We start from the raw sequence: 19622 nt of genomic DNA on the forward strand, positions 1-19622 counted from the left end.
ATCACTTAATTTCTATCGTCAATGTGAGCTCATGCCTCATGCTATAGGTTCTGAGAGTACTTTTCACCACCAATGAGAGTTCATACTCAAGGACTAACACCATTTTACATCATACGTGAGAGTTCAAACTCTAGGAGTTGACATTACCTTTCCATTGTTAGCAAGAACTCATGCTCTAAGACTTGATATCACATTTTCATCGTCAATAAGAATTCACTCTAGGATTGGATACCTTTTTGGTCCAAAGAGAGTTCACACTTCAAGATCTAGACACCTCGGCTCGTTGCCAAATCAAACTGTAAAATGAAATGTTACCAAATTTAACATTCTTACACTGCACTATTCACCATTGGATATTGTTATCCACATTGCGTGTATCTTATGCGAAAAGGGGCATCTATAAACACCCTAATTTGCACTCATCGCCCTAATGTTGCTTGATTCCTAGTAGTGAACGAAGATCCATTAGACTTTTTCAACTTATTCTGATTATTTCAAGGGCTTCAAATCCTCTTTCAATGCTCCTAATACATTTTCAGACATAGGAACCACATATCTAAGTTCAAATCCTCACAATTTGTAAAACCTACACACACACAAAAAAAAAAAGACCAAAATAGCACTAGCACCAAAATATATTTAGACACCACTCTAAATATGAAATGATACTACCTTACATAAACAACATTAATTTATGAAAACAAATCACTTCAACAAAAGTTGCAAAACTTGCCAAAAATGACACAACTTCCATATTGAAAAACATTGGAACATCTAAAACAATAGTTTTAATGAATTCCTTGTACAACAAAAAAAAAAAAAACTGATTTTGGAACACTCCAAGACCTTAGAAAATATATATTTTTTAAATTGAAATTTGCTTTTGAGGATAAAATGGTAATTTGTTAAATTGATGAATTCCCATGCAACTATGTGACATACCTCGAAAAAGTCATGGATCTCACCTACACTTTGCAATCACAAACAAAAAAAGCAAAAACAAAAAAAATCCAAAAATAACCCTTTAACTAATTAAAAACTTTCTAATTTAACAAAGAAACCGTTTTGTAAAACTAAATAGGATTTCTAAACTCTTGGAAATCACCTCAATTGAGGTGCCAATGACACCTCAATTCATGTGTAAATCACCAACGAATTAACACACATCTTAGGTGTCATTAGTGGAAGTTGGTGTGGCAATAAAAACTCTTTTAATTTGGGAGTTTAATAGCATATCCATTTTCAAAGTCTTTATCACGCAAAAAAAGGGGTGGGGTTTTAATATATTGTAAAAGTCATAGTTTATTCATATATTTTGAGGATAAAGTTTGAATTCAAGACCTCTTGAGTGTTACTTGTAAAGAGTAGAGATTTCCTTAATTGTTGGAACATAAGTCAAAAGTATTCTTAGCTTTCTTGTTTGTGAGAATTGTAAAGACAACTTTTCTAAATTTTAGTTCCACATCGGATAAATAAAGAGTGGTGATCATTTTATATAGGATCCCTCTCTTTCTATTACTTGAGTGTGAGTGAAAAAAGAGTGGGCCTCACACACGCACATGGGGGCCTAAGGCACCATGAGACTGAAATCCATTGTGTTTGAGGTTAACCCGTCGAAAAACCTTAGTGCGCATGCGATGCGCGCACAGGATGTGCAAATATCAAAATTTAAGCTTCACGTGGGTGCGTGCATAGGAGGGGTGCATATCTCTTCCGTCTTACACTTCTAAAAACTAGTTTGAGTTCCCCTTTTTCATGTATTTGCCTCTTAAGTTCTTTAATGGCCTTTTTGGTGGTCATAAATGAAGTTTGTGTGTGTGTGTGTCTTCTAATAAAATGATTGTTCTCTTGCTTTGTGGGCTTGGATTAATTTTTCAAACCACGGTTGACTATACTATCAAGTTCTTCTAAGAGTGGGAGAGAAGGGGATGGTTTTCATACTCTTTATGAACTCAAGAACTTTGTAATGATTTGATGATCCATGTCCAATCTTGTTGTAAATAGTAATGGATGTAAGGTGGCAAATCTTTAACCACGGAGGGCTAGCTGATATGGCAAGGGCGATTGAGTGTGCTCCCTAGGTCACACTTTTGAATATCTATATACCCCTCCACATAGTAGATATGGTAAGGGCGACTGAGTGTGCTCCCCACATCACACTTTCAAATCTCTATATGCCCCTCCACATAGTTGATATGGTAAGGCAACTATGTATGCTCCCGAAGTCACACCTTCAAATTTCTATATGCACTTTCACACAAAAGTGACTATATTTAACTGTTGTCACGTGCAGGGTGGTTGGTACATGCGACCCCCAAAAGCAAAAAAAAAAAAAAAAAAGGTAAGTTGGCAAATCTTTTACCCATATATAAGAAAAATTGAGATTGGGTTTTTTATGTGAGTCAAACTAATTGGATTATTTTTCAAATCTTACCAAGCGTCATTTATTAGCAATCAAACTCCCCAGCCCTCTAAATTTCATAGTAAAACTCATATTTAAAATAAATAAAAAAATTGATCCAAGGTTTTGAAAATGGACAACTATCCACAATGTGAAAAAAAACCTAAATTTGATGGCCCTAGACCATTAAATTTCATAAAATTCGACAAACCAAGGGATCGAATTGGCATCGAATTTTTCAGTGTCAAATATTTTTTTCGACGGGTCAAAACTGTAAAATTAATGAAGGATGGGAGAAATTCGACAGCTCTAAGCCATCAAATCTGGGAACATCAAGAATTTCGATGGTCTTAGACCATCAAAATTCAGTTTCTAAAATAAGTGGGCCTTGGCCCGTCAATTTTTTTTGTCGAAATTTTCAGTTTTCACATAGTGATCGAACTCCTAAATTTAAAATTAAAATTCAATATATATATATATATTAAAATTATTTTTTATGAAAATTCATAAATTTGTGCTCTATATCCTTGTGGCATCCAATCATGTTTTTTGCTGCGACAAGGTGGTACGATTAAGAAAATTTCCTTACTAACTCCATAAGGAAAGTGTTTTTGTTTATATTTTAGGTCTAGATTACACTTCAAAAAAAATAATAAAAATTGCATTTCACAATGATGTGATGATAATTATGGTCTTTGCTATATAGGGGCCTATTATAAAGAAGGATGGAAAGATCAAGGAAGAAATGGTCATGTTTCAATGAATAATTAAAGCAAATAAAAATAAATAAATACGCAAAAGCCCATTGAGACGGTTTGTGAGCATATGCTCAATTGGTTAAAGTTTGTGGTGAAGGCCAGGACATGGTTGGAGATAGTAGGAGAAAATATAAACTTCTTTTAGTGATAGAAGGCATGACTTTGACCGTTGGACCGGATAAACAAGAATTCATTTGGTCAAATACAAATATTGGGATAAGGAGGCAAGACTTTGATCATTGTAAAATATTTGTGATAAGACTTTGTTATTGTTGTTGGGATAGGTGAGTGGAAGAAAGATAAAATTTGAAATGAGCACTCGAAGATTGCTACTTAGAACAATTTAAGTCTTTTTTTTTTTTTCTTTTTTCTTGTATAAGTAATTTAAGAAAAAGAAAAAGAAATAGACAAAACTTTGGACAAAGTGAAATGGAGGAATTCAAATAATTTGTAAATGTATCTTTATTAGTCTTCCACTCATCCATCTCCATATTTTCACCTTTGTTACGTTCAATTTATTAACATGATCCTTGTTGATCGTCTAACATATAGTTTTATAAAGCATAATTGATCTTAAAATCGTTTTAAATCTTTTTTTTTTCTTTTTGTTTGATTGTTATACATTTATCACACGGGAAGAGATTTTTCGACTCTAAGAAGTTGAACTCGCACCCTTAGGGGTAGAGAGTTCGATGATGAGGATTTTTGAGCTCTTTAATCACATCCTTATGAGTAAATCTTTTACTCTCACAAACAAAGATTTTAACCCTAAGAAAACGAACCTCCTACCCTCACGAGTAACGAGTTTGACCGTAAGGGTTTGGAGTTCCCTACCCATGAGGATAGAGAGCTCGAATTTGAGGTTGGTGGTAAAGATCTCATCCTAAGTTAGAATTTACAAAAGAGAAGTGCTTTCCAAAGAATGGAAACCCAATTCTAAACTCATTTTTACACTACTTTATTTTTAATTTTTTTGTAACTTCAGTAATTTGATTGTCCAATGCCCTCCAAAGATGATTGAGGAATTCACAATTCATTGAAAAAGAATGTCGAAAACCTTTCATTTCATTTATGACAACACATTTATAACGATATCAATCTTGAAAAATATGCAACCTAATTAGATTCTCGATCCACGCACTCATCTTAATTCTATTGGATTGTGGTATGCTGGAGAGAAATAGTTTCATTACCCAATATGATTTTAAGTCTTACTTAGGGTTGTTTTGCTAAAATGGATTATCACATTGGAATCTAACATCACAACTTTCTAGATTTCATGGAAAAATTCAGATTATTTGAATTTCATCCAAAGATTTGAAAATTGAAGGTAAAAGAATCTCCATGAAGTTTTTCAATTAAAAATTAAAATGCAACGATGAAATATAATATTATTTTTTAGATTTTTTTCTCAAAATTCATGGTATTTTGTCCTCTACAACCCTATGGTTAGGGGTGGAGTTAGGATTTTCCTATAGTGGGGGCAAACTATGATTAGTTGTATAACGAAGATGAATGATTTTAGGGAGAAATTATTAGGTTTTTAATTAGAAATTGAAGAAAATGATATTTAAATCATTTCTAATTAATATCTGAGAAGTTCCGGTCAAGACACAATGTTATCAACAAAAAATTGAAGAGGTGAGGGAATAGGGACAAATGGGACATGTAATAAGTTAAAAATATAGGGGTGTCTCAAATTTTTGTGGGACAAAAATTAGAGGGAGGTGAGGGTGTAGGGGCAAATTGAGAAAGAGATGAGGGAGTGAGGACAAATAAAACATGTAATTAGTTAAAAATACGGGGCATCTCAAAGTTCTAAGGGAGCAATTGCCTCCCACCAGGCCTGTGGTATTTTACAATATCACAAGTTGAGGTCAATGACCCTTATTAAGAGTAGAAATCATACTAAGTCCTGGTTTTAAGGTTAGATTCAGAGGAATCTTCCGCTACTAATTACAAGCTGTCTTAGCGACATTTTATTTTGACAGCGTTATTTCTAACGTTCACCTACTCTCATAATCATTCGTGACGTTCGAGAACGTTCAAGATACATACGAAACTTTCCGTATAGGTCAATTTATGCCAAGTCATACTTTCCACGTGTATTAAGGTAATTGGTTAACCTATTTTGGCAATTTCGTCCCGGATTCCATTTTTGCGTGGTTAAGTCGGCAAACACAGCTATAAATAAAGCCTCTCGGCTGGGGGTATTTCATCAATCTGATTTCTATTTCTTCTTCAAAAGCGAAACTTGCTCTCCAATCTCTCTCTCAAGGTAAGGAAGATATCTGCTCTGGTTTTATTTTTCCCAAATCGATTATATGTTGGGGGTCTCCTCATTTATGCGATATTTCTTCTAGTTTTCCTGTGCGATTTTGACTGAAGTTTCGTTTTTTTCCGTTTGAGGTTTCTTCTGATTGAAGATCTAGGTTTTCTTTACGGTATATTTTTGGTTTTTGCAGAAATTTGAAAGAGAAACGAATGTTTTATATTGTTTATCTTGGTTTTGATGGTAGATCTGGACGTATTCGTTGTGGATCTATGTGAAAGTTAACTAGTTGATTAGATCCGAAACTATTTAGAGCGATTTGAATTAAGATTTTTGATTTCTAATTGGATTTTTATTTGATTCTTGTTCTTGAAATAAAAGTGAATGTTTTATATGGATTTATCCTGGTTTTGATGGTAGATCTGCGCCTACTCGTTGCAGATCTACGCGAAAGTTACATGGTTGATCGGATCTGAAACTCTCTAGAGTGCTTTGTGATTTCTAATTGATTTCTCTTTGTTTCTATTTTTTTGTAATAGATTTGTTTCCCTATAGCTGCGATTTGTCTGTTTTGATCATCGTTTTCCGCGATTTATCTATTTTGATCATATTTTTTCGACGATCTGCCCGTTTTGGTTCTTGATCATGTTGTTTGAATCTTAGAATTCGATCCAGCCTCTTATTTACGTTTTGTTCTGTGGTTTCAGATGCAGATCTTTGTCAAAACACTCACCGGTAAGACCATTACTCTCGAAGTCGAGAGTTCCGACACCATCGACAACGTCAAAGCCAAGATCCAGGACAAGGAAGGCATCCCTCCTGATCAACAACGTCTGATCTTTGCTGGAAAGCAGTTGGAGGATGGACGAACCCTCGCTGACTACAACATCCAGAAAGAATCCACCCTCCACTTGGTCCTCCGTCTCCGTGGAGGGATGCAGATCTTCGTCAAAACTCTTACAGGAAAGACAATCACCCTCGAGGTTGAAAGCTCGGACACAATTGACAATGTCAAAGCCAAGATCCAAGACAAAGAGGGCATCCCCCCAGACCAGCAGCGTTTGATCTTCGCTGGAAAGCAACTGGAGGATGGGCGAACCCTAGCCGACTACAACATCCAGAAAGAGTCCACCCTCCACTTGGTCCTCCGTTTGAGAGGAGGAATGCAAATTTTTGTCAAGACCTTGACTGGTAAAACCATCACGTTGGAGGTCGAGAGTTCTGACACGATTGACAATGTTAAAGCCAAGATCCAAGACAAAGAGGGCATCCCACCAGACCAGCAGAGATTGATCTTTGCTGGTAAGCAATTAGAGGACGGCCGCACTCTCGCTGATTACAACATACAGAAGGAATCTACCCTTCACCTTGTGCTTCGATTGAGGGGTGGAATGCAGATTTTTGTGAAGACCCTTACTGGTAAGACGATCACCTTGGAGGTTGAGAGTTCGGACACAATCGACAACGTCAAGGCAAAGATTCAGGACAAGGAGGGGATCCCACCAGACCAGCAGAGGTTGATCTTTGCTGGAAAGCAGTTGGAAGATGGGAGGACTCTTGCGGACTATAACATCCAGAAGGAGTCGACTTTGCATTTGGTCCTCCGTCTTCGTGGTGGGATGCAGATCTTTGTGAAGACCCTCACAGGAAAGACCATTACTTTGGAGGTGGAAAGCTCGGACACCATCGATAACGTGAAGGCTAAGATTCAGGATAAGGAGGGGATTCCTCCAGATCAGCAACGTCTAATCTTCGCTGGAAAGCAGCTTGAGGATGGGCGTACTTTGGCTGATTACAACATCCAGAAGGAGTCCACTCTCCACCTTGTCCTCCGTCTCCGTGGTGGCTTTTAAGTGTGTCTAATGACTGTCTCTCTTCTGCATTTGCCCTGTCATCTTATATGTGTGTCTAAAAGATTGTTCCTTTTTTTTTTTTTTCAAGTACTTGAAAAGCCCTTTAGTGGCCGTAATATGAAGTCGTGTAGTAGCATCTAGTAGTTTCTCTATATGGCATCTGCAAATAAATTCTAGATTTTAATAAATCATTGTTCTCTTGTTTTGGGGATTTCAACTAATTTCTATCCATGGTACTATGGGAGTGAAGTAATGGGCGATGGGGTTCTGCTTTAGGAAGAGAATGTCTTAAGATCTTAATATGAATTGATTCCAGTAACCCCTAAAAAAAAAAGAAAAGAAAAGAAAACACCAAAATGAACATTTGGTGAAAGTATCGGTGAATGAACTAATTGAGCAGGTCGTAATAGGTTGCAAATCTTTTACAATCTTCCATGATTTTATTTTAGTTCTAGATTGCACTACTTGGTCAATGCGTGACCATGGATGCACTTATAAATATAGGAAAGGGCTAGTCTCTCAGAAGATTGAAATCGATCTCTTGGAAATTTGCATTTTTTTTTAAATCCTAATGGTCCCATGAGTTGAGGTTAGAATTTTAGTCCCTGGATGTGTTTATAGGATGAGATAAAGATTGGATTATATGCTATATGGGGGGTTTCATGTTGATCAATTGTCTGGTGTTTAATGTGTACCGGTCACTCATGTTCAAGATCATTGAGTAGAATGGAAAATTTTGAGCATTGGGAGTGTCTACAATATAGGTGTTTCTCTATTATAAACGAGAATGGGTAGATTTAAGGAAGATGAAGTTCGTGTGTTTAGTTATGACAAACTTGTATCAATCAAATTTAAGCAAAACTGTATAAGATAGGAAGATCAGTCATGTTCAGTGAAAATAAATGTAAGCAAAAGTTGGGTTTGGAGTGTGTTTACTCTATATAGGTGTCTTGTGATAAAATAAAGATGGTAAGATTGAGGGACATAATGTCCCTAATTTCGAAGTGAAATGTTTAAAGTGAATGCGTCTTTCCTATGTGACAAATTGTAACAATCAAATTAAAAGCAAGATTTTTAACGTGGGAAGATTAGTCATGTTGAGTGGAAATTTAGTACAGTTACAATAGATGATAAGTAAGCAAAAGTTGACGGAATGGTTTGGTTGGGCATATGCTCAATGATTTAAAATACGTGATGAAGGCGGCCTTGACGATGGAGGATGGAGATGGTAAAGCAAATTTTGAACTTCAGACAAAAGATGGACTTTGGACATTGGAATAGAAAAATAAGCGTTTGTTTAAGGTAATTTTAAGTAATATGATGATATGTATAAATGATGTTGGGGTGGAGAGCTTAAATTAGATCCTGATTTATTGGAATGTTGTTTTAGAAATTAGAATAGAGATGGATAGTTAGAGTTGAAATTAAAATTGAGGTAAAAGCACTTTATCATTAAAAAAATAATAAAATTTTTTTTAGTGCATTAAAATAGAGATTTCATTTGGAGATGCTCTAATGATTGTAAGTTTCAACTCAAGTTTTAAGAGAAAAGCTCTGGTTTGAATTTGCAGAAAGTAATATTGAGGAAACACGTAATAAGGGGTTTCAACTCAAGTTTTACAGGCTGATTTAGACCTTTTAACCAAGTCCTTTATATTGTAATTCCTCAAGAAAATCTTTTCTATCAAATGCAAGGTTCACTAGATAGATAACATCTTCTTTGATTTGGCAACCAAAAATCACAGCCACCGATACCCAATACCTTGTTCCATGAACTGTAATTAGGATTTAATTGAATCCAATTAAATACTGATTAAAATTAAAGAAGCTAGGAACGAATTAAAGCGAAGAAACAGCTAGAAGATGCCATTGTACATTAAAGCAAGGAATAAAGTAAGATAAATACTATCGTTCAAATTAGAGGAGCCAAGCAAAGCATATGAGATTTTGCCTATATTGCTTTAAAATAAAGAAAAGATGTCTGCCATTTCACACTTCACTTTATATATCAAACTTTGTAAAACTGGTTTAACAGTAACGCCTCTAATTAAGTTATGTTATTTTTCATTTGACATTAGTTACATAATGTAATGATCTGTTTCAAATAGTATGATACAGTGATAATAAGTATTGATTGAGACAGTATCACTACCTTAGTAAGATTTCAAATGTTGCTAAGGTTTGTTGGTCCCCGCATGGATTGCCAATGACACCCCACTTCACTAGATTTCATGTTATAAATCAGTTTTTAAAAAACTTATTTTTTGCATTTTATTTAACTTCGAGACAGGGTTATAAAAGAAGATTAACAATGTATTTTATATCATTTGTACCTTATTTCATTTAAAAACGAAGTATTTATGAAAGATGGTATGTACTCTCTTCCATAAATACTATGAAAAGGCATCAATTTGCATAATTTTGAGAAGTTTAAAACCCTTTGTAATTCTTCCTATACTTTACCTACTATTATTAGCTTATTAAGAAATTAAATCCTTGTAGTAGGAGAACAATTGTTATATAGGAGTATTATTAATTTGCATATTATCTCAGATATTTTAATACCTTATCAATGGTTATAATTGTTATCGATGTTAAATGTTGCTTTAGACATCTAGTAAGGAATAAGGATAAGTTAAAGTTTCAAGCATGGCACCAATCAAATAAACTTTAGTGGTTCCTTCCTTCTTTTTGGGAATTTCTCTTGCTTTATTATTTGAGTTTGAATCTTTTTCGCTATATATAATATATGCCTATTTACTCCTCACCTTCGGATCTTTTTTCTTCGTCTTAAGAGAGCAATTGGCTTTTCAGAATCGAGGTGTGCAAACTCTTTCCTTTATTATTCTTTCTGATCTTTAATATTATAATTGTTTTCATTTACAGCAATTGTTAAGGTTTGTTGCAAATCATAAACACACAAGTACATACCATATGATTAGCTATTAAAATGACACATTCAATCAAAGGGATCACAATGTATTGCTTGTATATTTCTTAACCAAAGGTTTTGAAAGGGCCATTGCATTGTAGGCATGATGTACCATGGTATATAGTTATAATGACCTTATAACGATTTTTGCAGAAAATATTGGAAGTTTGGTGTGATGAGCATATGTTAATTTTTGGTTGAATCAATTCTTATTTTTGGACAAATGTCATTGTAATATTGAAACGATATACATCAAATTCATAATAATCCAACCATGGTTGCTCATATATATATGGGTCGCGTTCAATGGCCAACAGTTTGGCAAACACATTTTTCAAAACATGGGTTAGAGGTCTTGGAATGGGCTGATTTTTGGTGAGGATGATCTCTACGGTGAGGAGATCATCATCACTAAAAATCAGCCCATTCCAAAACTTCTAACCCCATCAAAAATGGTTTACAAAAAATGGACGGTTCACGATTTTTCAACTTGTAAACTGGGGCTAGAAGTTTTGGAATGAGCTGATTTTTGGTGAGGATTATCTCCTCACCGTAGAGATCATCCTCACCAAAAATCAGCCCATTCCAAGACCTCTAACTCATGTTTTGAAAAAGTGTTTGCCAAACTGTTGGCCATTGAACGGGACCTTATATATAGGGAGCGGTTCAGCAGCCCTGAAGTTTGCCAAACATTTTTCAAACACATGGGTTAAAAGTTTTGGAATGGGCTGATTTTTTGCGAGGATGATCTCTATGATGAGGAGATCATCCTCACAAAAATCAACCTATTCCAAAACTTCTAACCCCATCAAAAGTGATTTACAAAAATTGGACGGTCCACGATTCTTCAATTTGTAAATTAGGGCTAGAAATTTCAAAATGAGCTGATTTTTGGAGAGGATGATCTCTTCACTGTAGAGATCATCCTCACAAAAAATCAGCTCATTCCAAAGCTTCTAACCCATGTCTTGAAAAATGTTTGGCAAACTTTAGGGCCTCTAAACCGCTCCCATATATATAATATTTTCAATGTAATTTAAGGAGTTTCGAAAATAACAGCCATCATTCAATTGCCCTTACGATGAAAAATGTGTTATATATTATTACAATACTTGTAATGTTTGGGAATGCTTAATGAAAGAATTGGTGTTATTGTTATGGTTTGTTGAGCATGATGTTATTGGTACACAAACATCGAGATTAATGCTTCAAAATTTTTGATTTTTCAACCTTGAAATTGGATAGATCTTCTCGAAAATACTCAAAATGTATATATTGTAATGGAGAAATAACACTCGGATCAAAATCATGATTGAATCTTAATCTTCAAAATTATGAATATGTCATTCTCCTTTAGTCATTCGTTGTCACAAAGACTTAAAGAGCTAAGTTTTAAGAGTGAATGGTATCCTTAACCAAAAATTTCAGTTCCTATAGAAAATGGAACGCTTTTCTCTTATCACCTTTTTCCTTAGCCCTTTCTATTGATAATGATCTAACATATGGACCCTTTTTTTCCAAAACCCCCTCTAATTAGGTTACATAAAGAGATTTAAGGTTTTATTTATATGGGTTTTGGGCGATAAAGTGCAATAAATACACTTTGGGAATAAGCATTTGAGGGCATTTTAGTAAAAAAAGATTTTTTTAAGGGTATTTTTTGTACAAAACACAATTTCCCAAGTGTATTTATTGCACTTTAACGTGTGCCCTTAGGGCACATGTTAACAAGACCCTGTATATATTTACTCTTAAAGTTGACAATAAAGAATCTTGTCACTGGAAAACATATTGTATTTCCCACAATTTTGTATTTAAAATTGATTGATAAAGCCGACAATTTGATGTTTGAATTACCAGTTCTGTTAAAATCGGCAATTCCTTCAAATAACCTGGTTCTTTTTTGAACCCAAACTGATTTCTTATGAATGCTGGTTGGACTATTAGTTTGGTATCTGGATTTTATGACATTAATCATGCATGAACAGCACAACATTTTACTAATCTTTGCTATTAGTAACCTTCAATGCAATCATCCATTGAATTCACACTCAATCATAAGCTAGTCCTTACACTTACCAAATGGAAATCTTGGATGTTCACTTCAGTTACATAAAATTTAAGTGATCGAAGATTATGAGATAAACTAGCAAGATAAACCAACAAGCAATGTCTTAAAGTCCTGTAACATAATTTATCCGAATGAAGCAATATTGTTTCTTTTTAAATATTATAGTTAACTCGATTTTTTTAATACTAGTATCTATTTCTTGTTTCCTCTCGGCCAATTGGTAGTATCCTGAAAAAGGGAAAAATATCCTGCAAGAAGAAACTAGAAACATTTTTTGCTATACAATTTCTTGATGTGTGTTTTTATTTCTTTGGTTGGCCACATTCTCCTCCAAATCTTCATTTGAATCCATCTATTTGCAGTTGCGAGCAATAGTTGAATCAAGGAAGACTATTTTATAATATAGTCTAGTGAATAGTTGAACCAATGCAATCACCAAGCATCATACCGATACCTAGTGAATATGTCGAGGGTCTTGAAGCCATAGAGTGTGCAATGTATCAGCTCATGGAGGCACTAGGTGACGAGAAAATTAAATCCATAGGGGTGTATGGTATTAGAGGTGTAGGGAAGACTACACTAATGAAACAATTAAACAACCAACTCCAAAGAAATCAACTCTTTGAGAAGGTTATATTCGTGACTGTTTCTAGTGACCCTGACTTGGAAAGGATCCAAAGTGAGATAGCTGAGAGGCTGGACTTGAAGTTTGATCCTGAGCATTCTCTAGTTTTAAGGGCTAACAAACTGTCTATGAGATTGAAGCATGAGAAGGCAATTCTTATCATATTAGATGATGTGTCGAAGAGACCAGCTATATTTGATGTAGGCATCCCTAATGGAACTGACCATAAGGGTTGCAAAATCGTGTTGACGTCTCAAATAGAGAGTGTTTGTCATGAAATGGGTACACAAAGGAACATTAGAATTGGAATATTGTCTGAAAAGGACTCTTGGAGTCTCTTCAAGGCCAAAGCAGGCGATGTAGTTGAATTTCCCACGTTGCAACCTGTTGCGAAGCTTGTTATGAGCGAATGCAAAGGTTTGCCATTGGCAATTGTAACTGTGGGATTGTCTCTGAGAATGAATGGGGATAGTAATATATGGAGAGATGCACTGAGGAAATTACGAAGTTCTGTACCAAATGAACAAGAAGATCATGTTCTTTCATCTTTACGATTCAGTTATGACTTTCTAGAGGGGGTAGATATCAAGTTATGCTTCTTGTTTTGCTGTCTATTCCCTGAAGATAGAAGGATTGATCAGTTGTATCTATTTTGGTATGGTATTGGGGAGGGTTTCGTGAAGGTGGATGAAAATTTGGAAGACGCCTTACTTAAAGTATGTGCTTTTATCCATAGATTAAAGGATTCTGGCTTGTTGTTGGACGGTTATAATGATAAGGAAGTGAAAATGCATGATGGTGTACGAGATGTGGCCATAAAAAGTTCGATGGATGATGGGTATGGATTTCTTGTCAAGGCTGGACTAGGATTGGAAGAGTGGCCAGAGTGTGACCACGTTGAAGAATATAAGAGAATTTCGCTGATGGGCAATAACATTAGGACAGTCCCTGCTGAGCTACAATGTCCTAATCTCCGAACTTTGTTGTTACGGGAAAATAAATATTTGGAAAATTTGCCAGAAAATTTCTTCAAATGGATGCCGTCTCTTCTAGTTTTGGATCTTAGCAACACTGGCATTAAATGTTTGCCATCCTCACTGTCATGCCTAACAAACCTTAGGACATTAGGTTTGGAAGGATGTCGTAATTTGCAAGATGTCTCTCTACTTGGAGTGCTGAAAAAACTCGAAGTACTTTGCCTGAATCGATGTCATATCGAAGAGCTGCCGTGTGAAATATTTGAACTCACAAATTTGAAGTTATTGGATCTTTCATATACAGAATTAAAAACGATACCGTCAGGGATGATATCAAAGCTAACTCATTTAGAAATATTGGACATGTGGGGTAGCTTTTCTAGATGGGATGCTGTTGTTGAAGGAAATGATGGATCTGGGCGATTAGCTAGTCTTTCTGAAATAGCATCATTGCATCGTTTGACAGCCGTACAAGTGTGGTTGAAAAATAAGGAATGTTTACTTCAGGACGTATCAGACGGCCCTTGGGAACAATTAAATAGATTTCGCATTGGAGTGGGCAAAGGTTCCCACACCAATTTGCCCGATAGCAAGAGGAGAATGTCCCTTGAGATATCAAGTCCAATTTTGGGGAATTGGATTAGGGTGCTGTTGGAAAGAACAGAGTTGCTATTGTTACGGCGATGTGAAGGTGTCAATGGTATGGAACAATTGGATAGTGTCGTAGGTTCCAGTTGCTTGGAAATTCTTTTTCTCAAAGATTGCCGCCAAATGGAGTATCTCACTAATTTTCAAAAAAACGTTCCACAATGTGCATTTGCTAACCTCAAGGAATTGTATCTAATGAGCATGTCAAACTTGAAGACATTATGTCATGGGCCTGTTCCATATGAAGGTTTCTTTGGAAACCTGAGAGTCCTAGAAGTGGAACGTTGTTGGAAGTTGGGCAAAGCTTTATTCTCATACGATCTATTGGCAAGAATGCAAAATCTTGAAGTATTGAAGGTACACATTTGTATCGAATTGCAAGAGATTTTTCAAAAAAAATATCGACAGTGTGATCATGTCATCCTTCCCAAATTGAGGGAATTGAGGTTGATCCGGCTGCCAACACTAATAAATATATGGGAAGGTGGTGAGTGCGACGTGCCAATTGGGAGCCTCCACAACCTTAAAGTGATACTGGTGGAAGGTTGTACATCCTTAACGATTCTTTTTCCGCCTTCTTTTGCCAAGCGGCTTGATCAACTGGAGGAGCTCATAATTTCAGACTGCCAAGTAATGGAGAGACTATTATTACCACCAACTCCTCCAACCTTTAAAAATTTGCGAAAGCTTCACATCCTTAATTGCAACAAGTTGAAGAATCTATTCAAGTTGAGTTTTGCTCAAGATCTCCAACAACTTGAGTCTTTATCTGTGTTTGGTTGCAATGACATGAAAGAGCTAATTTCAAAGGATGAGGAAGAAGAAAGAGAAGAGTTGGATGTGTGTAAGAGTGTATTTCCTCAGTTAAGGAAACTACAATTACAATATCTACCGGAACTTACAAGCTTCTACCCAGCGCGAGGGAACATGCTTTTTGATTTTCATTCTCTGGAAATCATTGAAATTAAAGAATGCCCACAACTGGAGAATCTCCCCCTAGGTCCACACAGTGCACCCAACTTGAGAGAAATCAAGTGCTCTAAAGAATGGTTCCAAGGGTTACAGTGGGACGACGACAACATTAGAATGAAACTGCAATCCAGGTACTATAATACTCTCTCTGATATTTCTCTTTTACATTGCTTTGATTTGATTACATTTATAATCTATTCTCTCTATCTAATTACCTGAGATTTTTCAAACCTTGAAGAATGTTGGAACCAGTTGGGTGCACCATTATGTGAGAGAAGCCCCGGGCTCGTGGACCTCGATTTGGTGGACACCTCACAGCTTGCTTACTTTTAGGTAACATTATATTAGTTGCTTTAGTTATAGATGGTCAAATTTCAGATTTATTATTGACAATGATCAAATTTCAGAGGCAGTTAATATCAAACCATTTTTTTTTCCTTATTTGCATTCATGGGTACGACTATCCTGTATGTGCCATATCTAATACTTGCCCCCCTACTAACAGTTTCAGTCATCTTCAACAGCACAACAGGAGGGTCTTATGTAATGAGCAGCCCCACCTCGTGACATATTGATGATACTAACCACCTTATTTGCCTAGCCAAAAAAACAAAAAAATTCCCCCCAGTCTTCAATGTTTTGCCTCAAACGTCATACGAGATTAGCATATCGCCTCTTCCTTGCATGGTGGGGTGCTATTCGGCTGAAACTTGAAACTTGGAGAGATGCTCAGGTGTGGACAAACCCATCAATGCTTCTACAATAACTCTTATTTACTTTCTTACATTACTATGCTTTGATTTGTTACAGAGAGAGCAGAGAATTCTCTAATCGAAGTAATTCAGTTTTGAACCTCTGATTCCAACATTGTGAAATCTAAGTTCCGCTGGTTCGGTTTGTGTTCTCTTTTCTAAATTGCTACTATTTGAGTTTTCTGAGTATATTTTGGCTTTGTACATTTGCTTGCAAATTTTTTCTAGAAAAGAAAATCATCTTAGTAAATTTTTCAAAAGGGTAGTTCTATTCATTGTCTACAACCTAGATTTTGTTTTCACCAAATCCTTGAATCTACTTCAGAGCTTTGAATCTGTTTCTACAAGTAGCAATGGGTGACCTCTGATATAGAAAATAACTAGTTACAATGTTTGATTTTGCTAGAATTAATTATAAAAAAAAAAAAAACTTAGCTTGAGTTTCTTATGAGGTAGATAAATTAGTTTTGCTTGAATTATATATGGTGGAGAAAGAACTAGTTACGATGTTTGCTTGAACTGTATATGTGCCACTGAGAAGGTTTACTTTAGTGCAGGCTAAAGTCTCAAAGGGGAAAAGGCCAAAAAAGATATGGATTCCAGGTGGTAAGAAAAGATTTAAGAACACATGCTTTGAAAGGAATAGAGGAGCAAGAAATGGTTGGGATAAGGCACCTTAATGATGATGAAGGTGCCAACTTATATAAGTTGGTAAGGCTCGAGGAGTGTTGATTCCATGACCTAGGTTCAAATCCCGTTGAACCCATCTTTGCCTTTGTTGACCAGAACCCTGGATGATGTGGATAACATTAAATTGATTTAGTTCATCTTATGATACTGCATTAATGATTTATATGTGATTTGACAGGAAGAGATTGCAGTAGTCGATGACAAGCACTATTCTGTGAGAGAAGGTGAAGGATGCTCACGGGCTGGACTCTGCGGAGTGATCGCAGCTTCATTTCTGCTAGGTAATATTTTATGAGTCATTTTGGATGGTAATACCATTTTTATCTAAATAAAAACTAGAAGACATATCCTACTTTGATGGTTATGAGCCCGTTTTAAAATAACAGCAATGGAATAGAAATATTGGCTTCTTCAAAGGGAAAGACTCTGGGTCTCTGCCCATTGGTATTGTTTAATGGGTTACAGTTATCGGCTACTTTGTTGTTCACAAATGGATGTTATTTGCATAAATAACGGTTTGGAAATAGTGGTGTACAGTCCTAAATGATTAAAATCATCTAATTAAGCAGGGGATTTGTCCTGATAAGAGCTGCATGGTTGCTTAGATTTTTTTTTTTTTCATAGGATTTTTTTCTTTCAAAATGGTACTTTCTATTGGTTGTTCACAATCTATATGTTATCCAAATAGTGCTTTTTTTTCTTCGAAAAGTTCTCTTTGTTTGGGTGCGCTCAAGAAACTAAACTCAGTAACCTTACACATCAACAGTGACAAACAAAAATTTCCCGATAAAAACTTTGATTTTTTTTCCCTAGAAACTATTTTCTTTTCTATTGTCTTGGTCCCAGTAACAAAAACAATAGTAATTTCTAAGAATTCATTCAGGGCCTTTAACTTAGAACTTATATTCAATGAGGTGAGTCTCCAAAAGTAATTTCAGAGTTAACCCAATGAATTAGCTTTTGCCTACCATACATACTTATGAATATTGCCACAATACATGCTCATGGTGATTTCTTTTGCTTGCACAGTTAATTGGATGGAGACTTGCATTTTATTTATTTGGGGAGACTAATTGGATAGAGGCTTATTCTTTTGGAGAGCTGAAAAAGTATTAGAGATTTTTCTTACTGGTAAATGCATCTGACACCCTTAGTTACCACATAAAAAATTACTGAAATTCTTGGTGTGCTTGGTATCATATTTGATATTTTTTGTACAATGTTTTGTTTTTTGTTTTTTGTTTTTTTCAGGATTTACCAAGGGAAGGAGAATCCACAAAGTTGCTATTTCATCAGTAATTTAGGATGATGGGTGACACCAAAGCATGAGTGTTGGTAGTGCAAGCAGCAAATTGTTTGTCTTTGCGTGCTTCATATACATTTGAGAGATGATTTTTAAGTTTGATCATTTGAAGTAATTGTGATGACGTGAAAGTAGTTTTCAGGGAAATCAACCAAATTATTGTGGAATGTAATGGTGGCGATCGATGGGCCACTCTGCCCCATGGACAAATGGCATTGAAGTTTCTTTTAGTTCATTTTTAAGTTCTGCATTTAAAGTTTTCGAATTACTTAACTACTCCAAAGTATTAAAAGGGTGGATCATGTCATTGTTCTTTAGTGGACATTATAAAATATCATTGACTAATAAGATATGTTTTGGATTTGAACCTATTGTCAGTGTTGGTTGTATTGTGTTCTATATGTAGAGTTGCACAAAACAGGATCATGGGCAATCTTTACTAAGAAAGAAACCAAAATTATAAGTGTATGATTATGTGTAGCTGTGATGCATGGAAAGAATATAGGTCATATTACTCCGCCCAAACTGGTGTGATGTTGAAGTGGTGACAATTTGCAACGAAACTGATTGAAGGTGAGACCCGGAAGGCTGTTGATGAAGACACGATGAAGGTTTGTAATGAAACTAACATAAGGTGAGATCCGAAAGGCTTTTTGATGAAAATGTTAACGACTTGATTAGTGGATCTGTTTGTGGACATAGACATTGTCGTCAAACCATGTAAATCTTAGTGTTATTTGATTTGTTTTTTATTTTCTTTGCTATTTTCTTCTTAATCACATAGAATAGGAATCTTTCAAACTCACAACATTGTGCATCCGATAGTTTGAGATTGGAAAAGTCCCCTGATATACTATGAACATAACAATTATTTTGAGAAAATAAATCAATATATATATAATGTAGAAAAAAATTATGTATATTTTTCTAAATATTTTAATAAAAAAATTAATTGATGGACCAAATTGAATTACATGGGTCTAACAAATTTGAAAAAAAAAAAATGTTCAATCATTGGTTCAGTTTTTAAAACATTGTTGAGATGGTTGCTGCCACAAGGTTTAAATTCTAGGGGGAAGTTGTGGGTTCAATTAGGGCATAAAATGGGTTAGAGTTGACCTGAAATCTAGTGATCCAAAAATAGAATTTAACGGGTTTGGATCCCTGGAGTAGATCGGAATAAAAAATGGGTCGAATATGATAAGTCCCTTGGTTCAACTCAAATCCAGATACATCCCTAGATTCGCAAAGATCTAAACATATATAGCTTTGAAAATTATATTTTAAAATTTTTCAAAATATCATTTTCTACAACATGAATTATTCTTATAAAATGAAATGGTGTAATGGTTAAATAGAAGACTATTA

General features: G+C 35.3%; 2 protein-coding genes across 8 annotated transcripts; both read left to right on the top strand.

The window, feature by feature from the left end:
* Positions 1 to 5282: 5282 nt before the first annotated feature.
* Positions 5283 to 7505, top strand: LOC147411486 (polyubiquitin). The gene is made up of 2 exons (XM_086449125.1): positions 5283 to 5437; positions 6139 to 7505. Exon 2 carries the CDS (start codon positions 6139 to 6141, stop codon positions 7282 to 7284), a length of 1146 nt encoding a protein of 381 aa, XP_086305251.1. The 5' UTR covers positions 5283 to 5437; the 3' UTR covers positions 7285 to 7505.
* Positions 7506 to 9894: 2389 nt separating this feature from the next.
* LOC147411487 (disease resistance protein At4g27190-like) lies at positions 9895 to 18797 on the top strand. 7 transcript variants are annotated; one of them, XM_086449094.1, is made up of 9 exons: positions 9943 to 10105; positions 12650 to 15640; positions 15748 to 15842; positions 16015 to 16242; positions 16320 to 16403; positions 16819 to 16867; positions 17130 to 17232; positions 17981 to 18082; positions 18203 to 18797. In XM_086449094.1, exons 2-3 carry the CDS (start codon positions 12714 to 12716, stop codon positions 15779 to 15781), a joined length of 2961 nt encoding a protein of 986 aa, XP_086305220.1. In that variant the 5' UTR covers positions 9943 to 10105; positions 12650 to 12713; the 3' UTR covers positions 15782 to 15842; positions 16015 to 16242; positions 16320 to 16403; positions 16819 to 16867; positions 17130 to 17232; positions 17981 to 18082; positions 18203 to 18797. The 7 variants fall into 7 exon arrangements, with proteins under 7 accessions (XP_086305236.1, XP_086305220.1, XP_086305209.1 ...); XM_086449083.1 differs by having other exon boundaries at positions 16320 to 16972; XM_086449075.1 differs by having other exon boundaries at positions 16819 to 17232.
* Positions 18798 to 19622: the final 825 nt, after the last annotated feature.

Source organism: Akebia trifoliata, chromosome 1, assembly GCF_017979445.1.
Source record: "Akebia trifoliata isolate Shusen 1 chromosome 1, ASM1797944v1, whole genome shotgun sequence".
Classification (NCBI taxonomy): Eukaryota; Viridiplantae; Streptophyta; class Magnoliopsida; order Ranunculales; family Lardizabalaceae; genus Akebia; species Akebia trifoliata.

Coding starts and splice junctions, on each gene's coding strand:
- LOC147411486 (XM_086449125.1), top strand. CDS start 6,139: ATGCAGATCTTTGTCAAAACACTCACCGGTAAGACCATTACTCTCGAA.
- LOC147411487 (XM_086449110.1), top strand. CDS start 12,714: ATGCAATCACCAAGCATCATACCGATACCTAGTGAATATGTCGAGGGT. Junction 15,641..15,747: donor AGAATGAAACTGCAATCCAG/GTACTATAATAC, acceptor CAAACCTTGAAG/AATGTTGGAACCAGTTGGGT.